The sequence below is a fragment of the Enhydra lutris genome, unplaced genomic scaffold (genome assembly GCF_002288905.1).
Source record: "Enhydra lutris kenyoni isolate GAN:26980312 unplaced genomic scaffold, ASM228890v2 scaffoldscaffold10, whole genome shotgun sequence".
Classification (NCBI taxonomy): domain Eukaryota; kingdom Metazoa; phylum Chordata; class Mammalia; order Carnivora; family Mustelidae; genus Enhydra; species Enhydra lutris.
The window spans coordinates 44463884-44476709 of NW_019154094.1; the positions used below are offsets into that span (position 1 = coordinate 44463884).

Sequence of the window (12826 nt, forward strand, 5' to 3'; positions counted from 1 at the left end):
TTACAAGCTCCTTAGGGTCATGTTATGATAGCTTACACATAAATCCAGAAGGACAGGTCTCCATATCAATCAGAAAGAAATGAACAGCCAAGTGGCCACAGAATTCCCACAGTACCATTCAATTTCTTCTTTGCTGACAAATCCAACCTGAAGTCTGTATCCTCTAGGGAAAGGACAGGAGGAGAAAGATACAATTCAATCTTTAAAGTTATATTTTCCCCAATTTGGGAGAAAAAGGCACCATCATAGTATAGACCCAAGCAAGAATGGTTTTGAAGTTCATGTCACTTGTTTATAATATGATATCATATCATCCAGAGTTTCGAAAGTGACTGTGGGGGCTTGTGGTGGGCTGCTGGGGGCAGGAGTGGATGATGTATATGAAGAGCTGGGGTCATGGTTCTGGCCAGAGCACTGTCCTGGGTCACTCTGTGCAGGTGCGGGTCTGTTCCATGTCTGGCTACCGAAGGTACCAGTTCTCCTTTGACCCACAAAATAATCTGATGGTGGAGCAAACTCAGGATCTCTCTCAGCCCGGAGATCTGCCTGCCTCTTCGACCAGTACCCGAAGGAAAATTCTAGTAAAAATAAAAGACTATTATTAGAACTGATTACAGAATCAGCTGAACTTTTACCATTACTACTTTTCAATTATTATATATTAAAAGTCAACTCTCATTCTCTGGAGAATAAGGATAGCAATAACATAATACAAGGTCTATGTAATGCCTACAAAAATAAAAGGAAGCAGACAAAGAAAAGGGAATGCCTACTACCAGATGGGGAATGATTCGAGGAAGGCTCTTGGAGAAGGGTGGTAAGTTCTGGAAGTATTGCCAAAAAGGCACTAAAATTGTATTTCAGAGTGTAATCTAGAAAAATCCAACCCTCAAAACATTTGCTTGACATGATGTAGGTACTTCACAATGAGACACAAACTTTGGCCTTTACTGAGTTTTAGAAGACACAAAAAGACACTTGTCCCAATCTCATTTGGTATTTCAGCTCTGCTTCTAACAGTAGCACTAACCTAAGGCACTCACCTATTTGCCTATCTTTTACTTCAGTCGTGGATCTCACCAGCTCATATAGCATGAGCTAATGTACTATTCTTTTTTTTTTTTTAAGGTTTTATTTATTTTTTTAACAGAGAGAGCTCAAAAGTCGGCAGAGAGGCAGGCAGAGAGAGGGGGAAGCAGGGTCCCTACTGAGCAGAAGTCTCAATCCCAGGACCCAGAGATCATGACCTGAGCCGAAGGCAAAGGCTTAACCCACTGAGCCACCCAGGTGCCCCTGCTAATGTCCTATTCTAATGATCTCATTTGGAGAGACATAAATCATAGCCTCCAACAAGAAGCTGTTGTGGGCACCATGGTGTACTTACAGGTAATTTTGCATGACCCAACACAACCATATGCAAATCCAAATTAATACTGTGGCACACAGACTATTTTCAACTGAACGTAAAGGAGACTGCTAAAAAACAATCTGAGGGTTTTGAAGGGGCGGGGGGTGGGAAGTTGGGTCAGCCTGGTGGTGGGTATTATGGAGGGCACATATTGCATGGAGCACTGGGTGTGGTGCATAAACAATAAATTCTGGTACACTGAAAAGAAATTTAAAAAATAAAAATTTGGAAAAAAAAAAGGAGACTGCTAAAAATACAGAGGACATTAAAATATCAAACCTTAAAAGATTTTCAAAAGTGGATCCTGAGAAAGGGCATTCCAAAACTATAAAGGCACATGAGGGTAGCACAAATTTTAAAAAACTTCACCCAGGGGCACCTGGGTGGCTCAGTGGGTTAAAGCCTCTGCCTTCGGCTCAGGTCGTGATCCCAGGGTCCTGGGATCGAGTCCCATCAGGCTCTCTGCTCGGCTGGGAACCGGCTTCCTCCTCTCTCTGCCTGCCTCTCCTGCCTACCTGTGATCTCTGTCAAATAAATAAATAAAATCTTTAAAAACAAAAAACAAAAACCAAACTTTACCCAGTGCTTCTAAAAAATTGTCCCTTTGAAATGATGTATTATAGACCCTGGTCTTTTATGATCACACTTTCTAGTGGCCCTGTTTACAAATAAGCTAGTGTCTGGGTCCTAAGAAGAACTCAGCTGAAATTTCTGGAGAATTCCTTAAGCCTCGAGGGACCACAGAGACTCATGAGAATCATATTGAAATGAACCAGAAAAATCTTCTGTGCAAGGCCCATCACTGGAAGGATTTACACCTTGAAGCCCACACCCCCTTACCTTTTCCTCTGTCCCACTCTCGGACATGGGGCACTCCGGGCCTGGTATCCTTCCTCTCCTGAACAATGACTTCTACTTTGCTACTCTGGGCAGCAGTACGTGGAGTTGGCACAACCTCTGGTTCTGGTGGCAAAGGTTCAATAACATCTGTTTTTTGCAAGGGAATAACACATTATTATAATAAAGCTTAAAGCTATTTAGAAAATAAACATTAAATAGAACATGCTAATCTTGAGAGTAAAAGTAATAACCAGTATTTAATGAGCACCTATCATGGCCCAGGCAGTGGACTCAGTATCTTGTATACAACAGTTCGTATAATTCTTTTAATAACCCTAACAAAGTCAGTATTACTATTTTAGAATGTAAAAGTAGTACTTTAGTAGTACTATTTTATAAATGAGGAAAATTAAGCTCAGAAATGCCACACAAGGAGAAAGTGACAAGAGCCAGGATCCAAACCCAGGTTAGATGGATTTCAAAGTCTGTTTGACTCCCCAGACCAACTGAAGGACCAGAAATCCCCAATAACTCAACTGAAGAATCTCAGACAAAGCAAGGGGATTTCGGGTGATGAAGAGCTGAAGCATGGCAACAGGCTGAAGGCTAGTCACTTTGGTCAGATTTTTAAAGAAAATGGGTTTTTAAAAAACCACTGTGGTGGCACTTCACGTGTTGTGGAAATGACAGATGTTTAGGAGTAGAGCAAAAATAGAGAAAAGTATGCAGAGTTTAACACGTTTCAGGGACCTAGCATCATATAAAATGGCACAGATGACTGCCCAATTCCTCAGTGTTTCTGGTCTCCTTTCAGAGCTAAACTGAAGCTGAGTTCAGAATCAAAAGATGGCCAGTGGCTTGGCACAGGTTTCTGTGAGGGCTGGAGTGGCTGGCTTATGCCCCTGATACCCACACACCCCCTTCTTCCTTTTGGGAACAGAACGCCCCCAGTTTCAGCCTGGGGGTGCAGCTGCCTCATTGACAGGCCATTCCCCAGCCCCTTGCAGCTGCATTCAGGCCAGTGGGATGTAAATGTGTGGGTGGCATGTGCCTTTGATTCACATTCCTAAAGAAGCAGCTGGTTCCTATCCCTTTTTCCCCTTTCCTGGGGCTGGACCGTGAACAGGTGCCAGCGAGCAAGTTTCTGTCCTACAGGTAGAGCAACACTCTAGGAATGGCAGATGCAGGAGGACAGGAGGAAGCTGGGACTGGGTGATCATCTGGAGCAAGGCTACTACCTGCTTGGAAACCCACCACCTCTAAAGCATTAAAACAGAACAGACTTCCATCTTGTGTGAGCTAGTCCAGAGAGCTTAGCCCCCAAACTAGGGTAACTCCTACTGCAGGCAGCAAGCCAGCAGGAACACAGCATGTAACAGTTTTTCCATTGTGACCTTTCATGAACTGTCCAGACTCAATACTTGTAAATTCCTTTATCTGATTTTGTGAATATACTTCTTCTTTAAAACAAATTAACGTGTAATAAACAAAAAACATACAGCCATAGCAAAAGAAACGTGTGCACAAGTAAACTTCATCTTAAAACATCTCTTCTCTAAGTTAAGTCTCAGTTACCAAACCATGCCATCCTCTGAAGTAACACAATGCCCTCTTTGTTAATATTTTTGTCTACAGAAAAAGTTTCTTTGGAGTGTCACCCTGCACCACTCTGGTTATAAAAACCTACTCCTGGCAGTATCTCAGAGGTACTCTGCTTGCTTAGAGAATAAAATGAAATGGCTCATTTCCATAGTGCCAGTCCTATTTGTTGAGACATCAATGGAACTAAAATTTTTCCTTTTGAAGGTCAGATATATGAGCCATGATATACCTCTATTTTCTTCCTCTGCTCCATCTTCTTTTGACTTTTTCATCTTTTTTTGTCGGAGTTTAGCAAGTCTTGCTTCTAACATTGCCTTTCGCTTTTCCTTTATGTTCTCTCGTTTTGTTCTCTGATCTGTTGTCTGAATTCAAAAGAAAATTAGAACATTTACTGTAAGCCAAATTCACAATATTTCTGCTTAAAGGGATAAAATAATTTACTTTATTTTAAAAACAGACTAATTAATTCATTTTTCATGCCACCTCTGGGAAACTAGCCTTAGATCTTCAAAACACAAAGGTCCTCTTATACAAGCCCTCTGGCGTGTTTTCTAAGTTTAGCGAGTGTTCACAGAGCATCCTGGAATCTTCACATTCAAGGAAACCAACCAATTCTGTTCTACTCCTTAATCCCTTAAATAACTCTCTATTTTCTAACCCAGGCCACTCCAAAAGTACCATATTTAAAACCAAATTTAAAACATCAAAGTTACATAAGTTACTTCTGAGCAGCTTAATTTTAAAGTCTGAAACACCAAAATAGAACAGCAATTACCTTCATGAAACTATAATAGCATACTGATAAATAATAGTGATAAAACTCTCACTATTTGCAGAAGACATGATATTATATATAGAAAACCCTAAAGATGCCACCCCAAAGCTATTAGAATAAATGGCTTCAGTAAAGATGCAGAGTACAGGGGCACCTGGGTGGCTCAGGTGGTTAGGGATCTGCCTTCAGCTCAGATCATGATCCCATGGTCCTTGGGTATAGAGTCTCACGTCCGGCTCCCTGCTCAGTGGGGAGTCTGCTTCTCCCTCTCCGTCTGTCCCTCAGCCTGCTTGTCCTCTTTTTCTCAAATAAATAAAAATTTTTTTAAAAAGTTACAGGGTACAAAATTAACATAAAAAATCAACACGAATCTGTTGCGCTTCTATAGGCTAATAACAAACTATCAGAAAGAGAAATGAAAACATTCCCATTACATCAGAAAGAATAAAATGCCTAGGAATAAATTTAACCAAGGGAAACTATAACACAATGACAAAAGAAACTGAAGACACACAGAATTGGAAAAATACAGCATGCTCACAGATTGGGAGAATTAATATTGATAAAATGTCCATATTACCCAAAGCAATCAAAAGATTCGATGCAATCTCTATCAGAATTGCAACGAATATTTTTCACAATAATAGAACAAACAACCCTAATATTTATATGGAACCACAGAAGCCTTTGAAGAGCCAAAGCATTCTTGAGAAAGGAGAACAAAATGGAAGCATTAAGCTGCCTGATTTTGAACTATATTACAAAGCTACAGTAATCAAAACAGTATGATATTGGCATAAAAACAGACACAGAGATCAGGGGAACACAAAAGGGAGCCCAGAAATAAACCCAAGCATATATGGTCAGTTAATTATGACAAAAGAGCCAAAAATATATAATGGGAAAAGGACAATCTCTTTAATAAATGGTTGGGAAAACAGGACAGCCACAAGCAAAAGAATGAAACTGGACCACTATCTTACGCCATACACAAAAATTAACTCAAAATGGACTAAAGACTTGAACATAAGATCTGAAACTATCAAACTTCTTGAAGAAAACATAAGCAGTAAGCTCCTTAACATCAGTCTTGGCCATGATTTCTTGGATGTGACACCAAAAGCAAAGGCAACAAAAGCAAAAATTTACATGTGGGATAACATCTAACTAAAAAGCTTCTGCACAGCAAAAGGAAACCATCAACAAAATGAAAAGACAACTTACTGAACGGGAGCAAATATCTGCAAATCATATTATCTGATAAGGGATTAATATCCAAAATATACTGAGAACTCATACAACACAGTACCCCCACCCCCAAAAAAGTGAGAAAAATTCATAAAAACCAATCCAATTAAAAAACAGGTAGATGGCAAAAACAAAACAAAACAAAAACCCAGATGACCTAAATAGACATTTTTCCAAAGAATACACACAGACGGCCAACAGACATATAAAGAGATGATGAACATCATTAATCATCAAGAAAATGCAAATCAAAACTACAGAGAGATATCAACCTCACACCTGTTAGAATGACTATTATCAAACAGACAGAAAATACCGAGTATTGACAAAGAGGTAGAAAAAAGGGAACCCTCATGCACTGTTGGTGCGAATGCAAACTGGTACAGTCACAACAGAAAACAGTATGGAGGTTCCTCAAAAAATTAGAATGGAACTACCATATGATCCAGCAATTCCACTTCTGCATATTTATTTGAAGAAAATGAAAACACTAATTTGAAAGATATCTGCACCCCCATGTTCACTGTAGAATTATAGCCAAGATATGGTAAAAACCTAAGTGTCCATCAATGATGAATAAAGGCATGTGTATGCGTGTGTGTGTGTGTGTGTGTGTATATATATATATATATATGGAACAGAATATCATTCAGCTATAAAAAGGAAGGGAAGTTTGCCATTTGAACAACACGGATGGACCTTGAGAGCATTATGCTAAGTGAAATAAGTCAGACAGGAAAAGATAAATACTACATGATCTCACTTATATGTGGAATCTAACCTCCACACCTCCCAAAATCTCAAAACATAATCTTATAGATACAGAGAATAGATTGGCGGTTGACAGAACTGGTGGGGGTGGGGGGGGGGAGTGGGCAAAATGAGTGAAGGAAATCAAAAGGTATTTAAACTTCCACTTATAAAATAAACAAGTCATGTGGATGTAATATAGAACATGGCAACCACAGTTAATAATACTGTAATGCATATTTGAGAATTGCTAAGAGAGTGGACCTTAAAAGTTCTCATTGCGAGAAAAAAAATGTTATACTACGCGGTGACGGATGTTAACTTGACAAAGCAGTAATCATTTCCCAATAGACACAAATACTGAATAATTATGTCATACATCTGAAACTAATAAAATGTTATGTGTCAATTTTATTTCAATTAAAAAGTAGGGGCACCTGGGTGGCTCAGTGGGTTAAAGCCTCTGCCTTCAGCTTGGGTCATGATCTCAGAGTCCTGCTCAGGGTCCTGGAATCAGAGCCCCGCATCAGGCTGTCTGCTCAGCGGGAAGCCTGCCTTCCCCTCTCTCTCTGCCTGTCTCTCTGCCTACTTGTGATCTCTGCCAAATAAATAAATAAAATCTTAAAAAAAAAAGTAATAATAAAATATCTGGTCTATGGCTATAATAGTATTTATTAAATATCAGAAATATCAATCATTCGAAGTTTATTTGATGCACTTCTGTCCATCACTGCTCTGAATATTAACTATGAAATGAATATAGCATTTTTTATTTTTTAAGATTTTATTTATTTGTCAGAGAGAGAGATACCGAATACAAGCAGGAGAAGTGGCAGGCAGAAAAAGCAGCAGACTCCCTGCTGAGCAGGGAGCCCGAAGCGGGACTTGATCCCAGGAGTCTGAGATTATGACCTGAGCCGAAGGCAGACACTTAACTGACTGAGACAACCAGGCACCCCTAAATATAACATTTCTTAAAAAAGAAAAAAAAAAAGGCCATTCTGAGTACCAATTTAAAAAATAGATTGTGGGATGCCTGGGTGGCTCAGTCAGTTAAGCACCTGCCTTTGGCTCAGATCATAATCTCTGGGTCCTGGGACTGAGCCCCACATCAGGCTCCTTGCTCAGCAGAGAGTCTGCTTTCCCCTCTCTGTCTGCCCCTCCCCCCACCTGTTCTCATTCTCTCTCTCAAATAAATAAGATCTTTAAAAACTGATTTAATTAAATAAATAAATAATAGATTGTTTTTGTTGTGTAGTCTAACAAGAAACCAACTGCTCAAACCCTTCTCAACATCAATTCTGAATTTAATTTTTACCTGTTCACGCAGCATCTCTAATGTTTTCATCTGCTTGTTTCTCAACTCTTTATCTCGAGCAAAAGCAAAATATCCAACACCAAGTTGCCGGGCCTCTGAAATAAGTCAAATTATTCAAAAGATTAGAGTTCCCTGATTAATGAATTAGACTCAGGCTAACTTTCCTACCAAAGCAAAAAGAAACACAGTGATGGGGCACCTGGGTGGCTCACTGGGTTAAGCCTCTGCCTTCAGCTCAGATCATGATCTCAGGGTCCTGGGATTGAGTCCCGTATCAGGATCTCTGCTCAACAGGATCCTGCTTCCCCATCTCTCTCTACCTGCTGCTCTGCCTACTTGCGATCTCTCTCTATCAAATAAATAAATAAATAAAATCTTAAAAAAAAAAAAAAAGAAAGAAACTCAGTGATATCTAGCACAAGTTAGAAAAAAACAAAAAGTAGCTAAGCCAAAAAAATCTCCTCCTTGTGATTAATAGACCCTCTCTTAGAAAGAAATTTCCAATATGAGTATTCTTTAGGCTATGAAGTGAACAAAGGGGATATTTTCAATTTCAAAATTGGAATCTTTTCTTTCTACCTAAGAGCTGCTGCTTTATGAATATTTCCCTTTATGCTTACCATTAGTTCCCGATTAAAAAAAAAAGATTTAAAAGCTGCAAGATGATCATACCATTTTCACGAATATCTTCATAATGTATGGGCCCCATTGGCCTTTTCAAGGCCTCTCTTTCTTCTTCCTCCCATTGCTGGCGTTGAAGTTCTTTTCTCATATCTTCGGATAATAAGGTTTTCTCATTAGCAGGACTAACAAAACTAGTAATGGAAAAGAACAAAACTCTTTAGCTCAGAGACATGAGACAGCAATGCTTCAGTTCAGTAGGACGGATCATGGACAAGCAACTCTAGTTGATAAAGAACACAGTTCCTTACAGAAGTTTCTGACCCAATATCACTGGGAAATTGCAAAGAAGGTTTTCACCTTTCTTTAATCAAGCAGCCGACTTGTTACAAGAGTGCACCAGAATCTTTTCTTGGCACTTGAGACAAATCCATTTCCTTCCCACCCTGGCTCAGGGAAGGAGGAACCTGAGCCTTCTCTGCCTGGTCACCTGCCCAGTACTGAGGAGGCTGCATAATGTTACAGCCCAGGCACACCTCCCGGCCTCTGTCAGACAGCTCAAGGCTTCTGCATTTCCTTCCTTACACTGAGCCCAGGCCTATCTGAACTTGAAGGATTTGGACACGGTGCGCCTTCTCCCACCATTTTCCTCATAAAAACTACCCTTGGTGAGGGGAATTTTATTCCCCGGAGCATAGGAGCAAGTTATCTTTTCGATGTGTCTTGGTCCCTGTAGAAAAAAATCTAGCTATAAGGCCCTTCAAAATGTAAAAATGTACAAAGAAAAAGTTAATAAGCTAACAACCTCTCTGCTCCCACTTGCTATGGGATAACCTAGTATATATTCCTAAACACCTTTCTCCACAGAGGCAGGTTTGCTGGATTGGGCTTATTCTCTATTTTTTACTCTGATATCCGACACCCTTCCAAGTAAACAGACAGAACTCCAACTCATCCATTTTAGTAGCTACACAGTATGGATGATCGACTACTCAGGTTGTCCCAAGTGTGGACTGTGTACGTACTAGCCACAAAAGAGCACCTCAGTAGATATTTTTATATGTTAAGAAGAAAACCTCCTCATTGGACCATCAAAGATAATGGACTAAAAGCAGCCTCACTCAAAAACAATCCTTGTGTCTGCATTTCAGACCCAGGCAAAGCCTCACATATCACATACTTACAGCCTCCCTTGAAGATTTTTATCCATTTCCAGCAGATCTGGCAAATCCTTTTTCATACAGCGCCGAGATCGCCCCAAAGAATCCACATAATCCACCCTGAAATAAAAGTGAAAACATGTGAACGTGGCTTTGTACATGACATATGGTTCCTTAAGTTAGGGAGTTGGTGCACAATAAAAAAATTAATGTAAGCCTCACTACCAAGAAAAACCCTTCACCTGAGAGACCATTACCACTGATAAGAAAATGCTTTTTAAAGTTTAAAGTTGACACACAATAAACTCATTATGCCCTTTATTAAACCCTAGGTTTAGAAACTGCAGAAAATAATTGATCATGTATGTCTGATTTCAAAAATTAATACCCCATACAGACCCCTGCTGCAACATCTCAGAACTGATTTCAATCTGGTTTAGACAATTTCACATATTTTATTAGCATCAGAAAAACTGAGCTCTGTACCATTTTCAAAGTGTTCATTTTCTCAGTCTTCCCAAATTTCACTTTTTATTCTTTTATTTCTTCTAATTGGTACATTTCTTTCCAATTAGAAATTTCTCAAGTCATGATATTTTGAGGACCCATTAATTAGAGGGAAGCAAAGCAACACGCATTTTGTACTGCAAAAGCATCTTGGCGGTGGGCCAGTCTATTATCTTTTACTCTCAGTTTCTCTTTCCTCATCTTTGCCCACACTAGACAGCCAAGGGAACCAGGCAGACAGCAAGGCAAAATGAAAGACCAACTTCCCACAACAGGAAATATGGAGAGATTTTCATGGAAAACATTTTAATTGCACCATGATGCAACAGATTTTTTTTTTTATTGCCTAATTATGGGAAAGGAATTTCCCAGGCTTTAGCAGGGTGCTAAATACACAGAAAGGGGTCAGTACTGATAGTGCAGCTCAAGGTCAGAGTCTCACATATGTGGCTTTGCTTTTGTTGGCCATTTCTTTCCTCTTACACATGCTGATTCCAATTGTTAGCCCATGATTTGAAAACAGAATGTTGGAGAATCTATTACTATTGTCCTAACGCTGCTTACCACAAGAAATAAAACCTCCAACTCCAGAAAGCAGTTTCATTCTTCCTCCCTACCCCCCACTTTTTCTAATGAACAGAAAAAGAAAATCATCTAGCCAGATGGTCTGAGTAATTATTTACAGTATTTTTGCGGAAAGATTTTCCACCACCTGGAACTTAACTACCAAAAGGATTTTACAAGTAGTTACAATTCTGGAGCTTAATTTAAAAACAAAAAAAGCGTTAGAACTGCTTGCAGTGCGTCTTCCTTCACCATATGGTGGCATGTGACACCTTCAATTGCCCTCCAAACTCTTCAAATCACTGACAAATTGCTTGTAATCACACGGCATTAGTAAGGGGGGAAAAAAAAACAACATTAAACCTTTCAGAGGAGATGAGATTTCTGCTATGAAAAGCAATCATAGGCTATTCTGTTTCTGGAGAAGGTCTCTAAAATGTACAGATCCCATCAAAACATAAGTGGCAAGACAGTAGTCAGCAAGTGCTCTGTGTAATCAGCAATCAGGGAGCAAGCCCCAGGGAAACAATTACTTGAGGTACAAGAATAATAAAGGACGACTCAGAGTCATGTCATCTTCAATGAGCTCTGGGTGGTGGGGGGGGGGAGTTACCGCACGTGCCCATGAAACACTTCCTAACAACAGCAGGGAGGATATGAAAAGGACCCAAAGTTTGTCTCAAATCTTTTTCTGGTAATGAGGCTAGTTGTGTGCCAGTACTAAAGAAGAGGTAAGACCCAAAGGAGCTGGAAGCACATCTAAGCACTATCGGGGTCCGGGTGAGGGAGAATTCACTCACACGAAAACACAGAGGAAAAGCATAGTGGGAGCGACTGCATTGTATGTGCTTCTCTTTGGGTTGCTCGTAGCAAGTATGCAGCCAGAAAACCTCGCCCCAAAATAAATTTTTAGAAAGCAGCTAAGCAAATACCTGTTCTATCCCAATGTGAATGTTATCTCTGGACCACTGGGGACAGCCCGAGTATTACAAAGATGCGAGGTCCCTGTGATCCTCAGCAGCCGGCACTGCTCTCTCACACTCATAACCCACCCCTGCCAGCAGGGCCAATGGCTGACCAAAGGTCAAATGCTGCAAACCATCCTAATGCAGTTCCTAATAAAGACCCCAATAATGAGGCTATCTGAGCCTGGAAGGGAAGATGGGTAGGCTCTGCACAGGCAGGAGGGTGGGCAGGCAGGGTTAGTCCCAGTCTTACAGTGTTTAGAAGAGAAAATCATCAGAAGGGAATTTTCATTCTGGTCTCTTATTGATGTATCAGTCTCATAAAGAAAAGACAAGTTTGGTTTCCCCATCATTCACCTACATGTAGATAAAATTCAGGATAATTTCAATAAAAATTTACTAAATGCCCACTTATTCCCCACAGACAGCAGTTTCTTGGGTAGCTCAGAATACGCTTGACTTCCTGAAGGGAGTTGAAGGCAAAACAATCCCTGTTTTACAGGTGAGGAAACCGAGCCTCAACAAGGATGGAACCTGATCAACGTCATGTTACCACGGGAAGATGGAACTAGTGTTACACAGGTCCAAGGTCCCCAGTACCTATACCACGCTGCCAGATAATGTCCCAGACATAGTAAGGTTTACTGGACCAGCTTTGTCTGCCTCTTTTCTATGGAAATGAACATCACCACCAGCTAGATAGTGACTCATCATGTCTGAATAATGGCATGGGCAACCTGGGTAACAAAAGAACATGCTTCTGCCTAAACGACTCTTCCATGCCAATGAAACAGGTGTATTAATGCCTTTTGTACTTGGCTGTCTTGTGATTACTTCTTCTTCAGAGTTACTATTTCTACATCTGTAAATCCAATCTTAAAAGAAAGAAAACAATAAGGAAAAATGGTTTGATAACATCCAAACAAATACACTTTTAGAAAATAAATACAAGTCGGGGTGCCTAGCTGGCTCAGTCGATAGAACAAGGGACTCTTAATCTTGGGGTTATGAGTTTGAGCCTCATGTTGGGTGTAGAGATTACTTAAAAAAAAAAAAAAAAAAAAAAAA

At 40.1% G+C, this 12826-nt stretch overlaps 1 protein-coding gene across 2 annotated transcripts in view; it reads right to left on the reverse strand.

Moving 5' to 3' along the window:
• LOC111144012 (coiled-coil domain containing 174) overlaps positions 1 to 12826 on the reverse strand; it is a 24781-nt gene continuing 11955 nt past the window's right edge. Inside the window, exons 6-12 of one of the 2 annotated variants that reach the window (XM_022498073.1) lie at positions 9747 to 9842; positions 8614 to 8756; positions 7942 to 8036; positions 4080 to 4212; positions 3166 to 3171; positions 2249 to 2395; positions 1 to 578 (exon numbers count right to left, since the gene is read on the reverse strand). In XM_022498073.1, the coding sequence (XP_022353781.1) occupies positions 280 to 578; positions 2249 to 2395; positions 3166 to 3171; positions 4080 to 4212; positions 7942 to 8036; positions 8614 to 8756; positions 9747 to 9842 (919 nt within the window). In that variant the 3' untranslated portion in view covers positions 1 to 279. The remainder of the gene's footprint in view (positions 579 to 2248; positions 2396 to 3165; positions 3172 to 4079; positions 4213 to 7941; positions 8037 to 8613; positions 8757 to 9746; positions 9843 to 12826) is intronic. The other variant, XM_022498072.1, reaches the window with a different exon arrangement.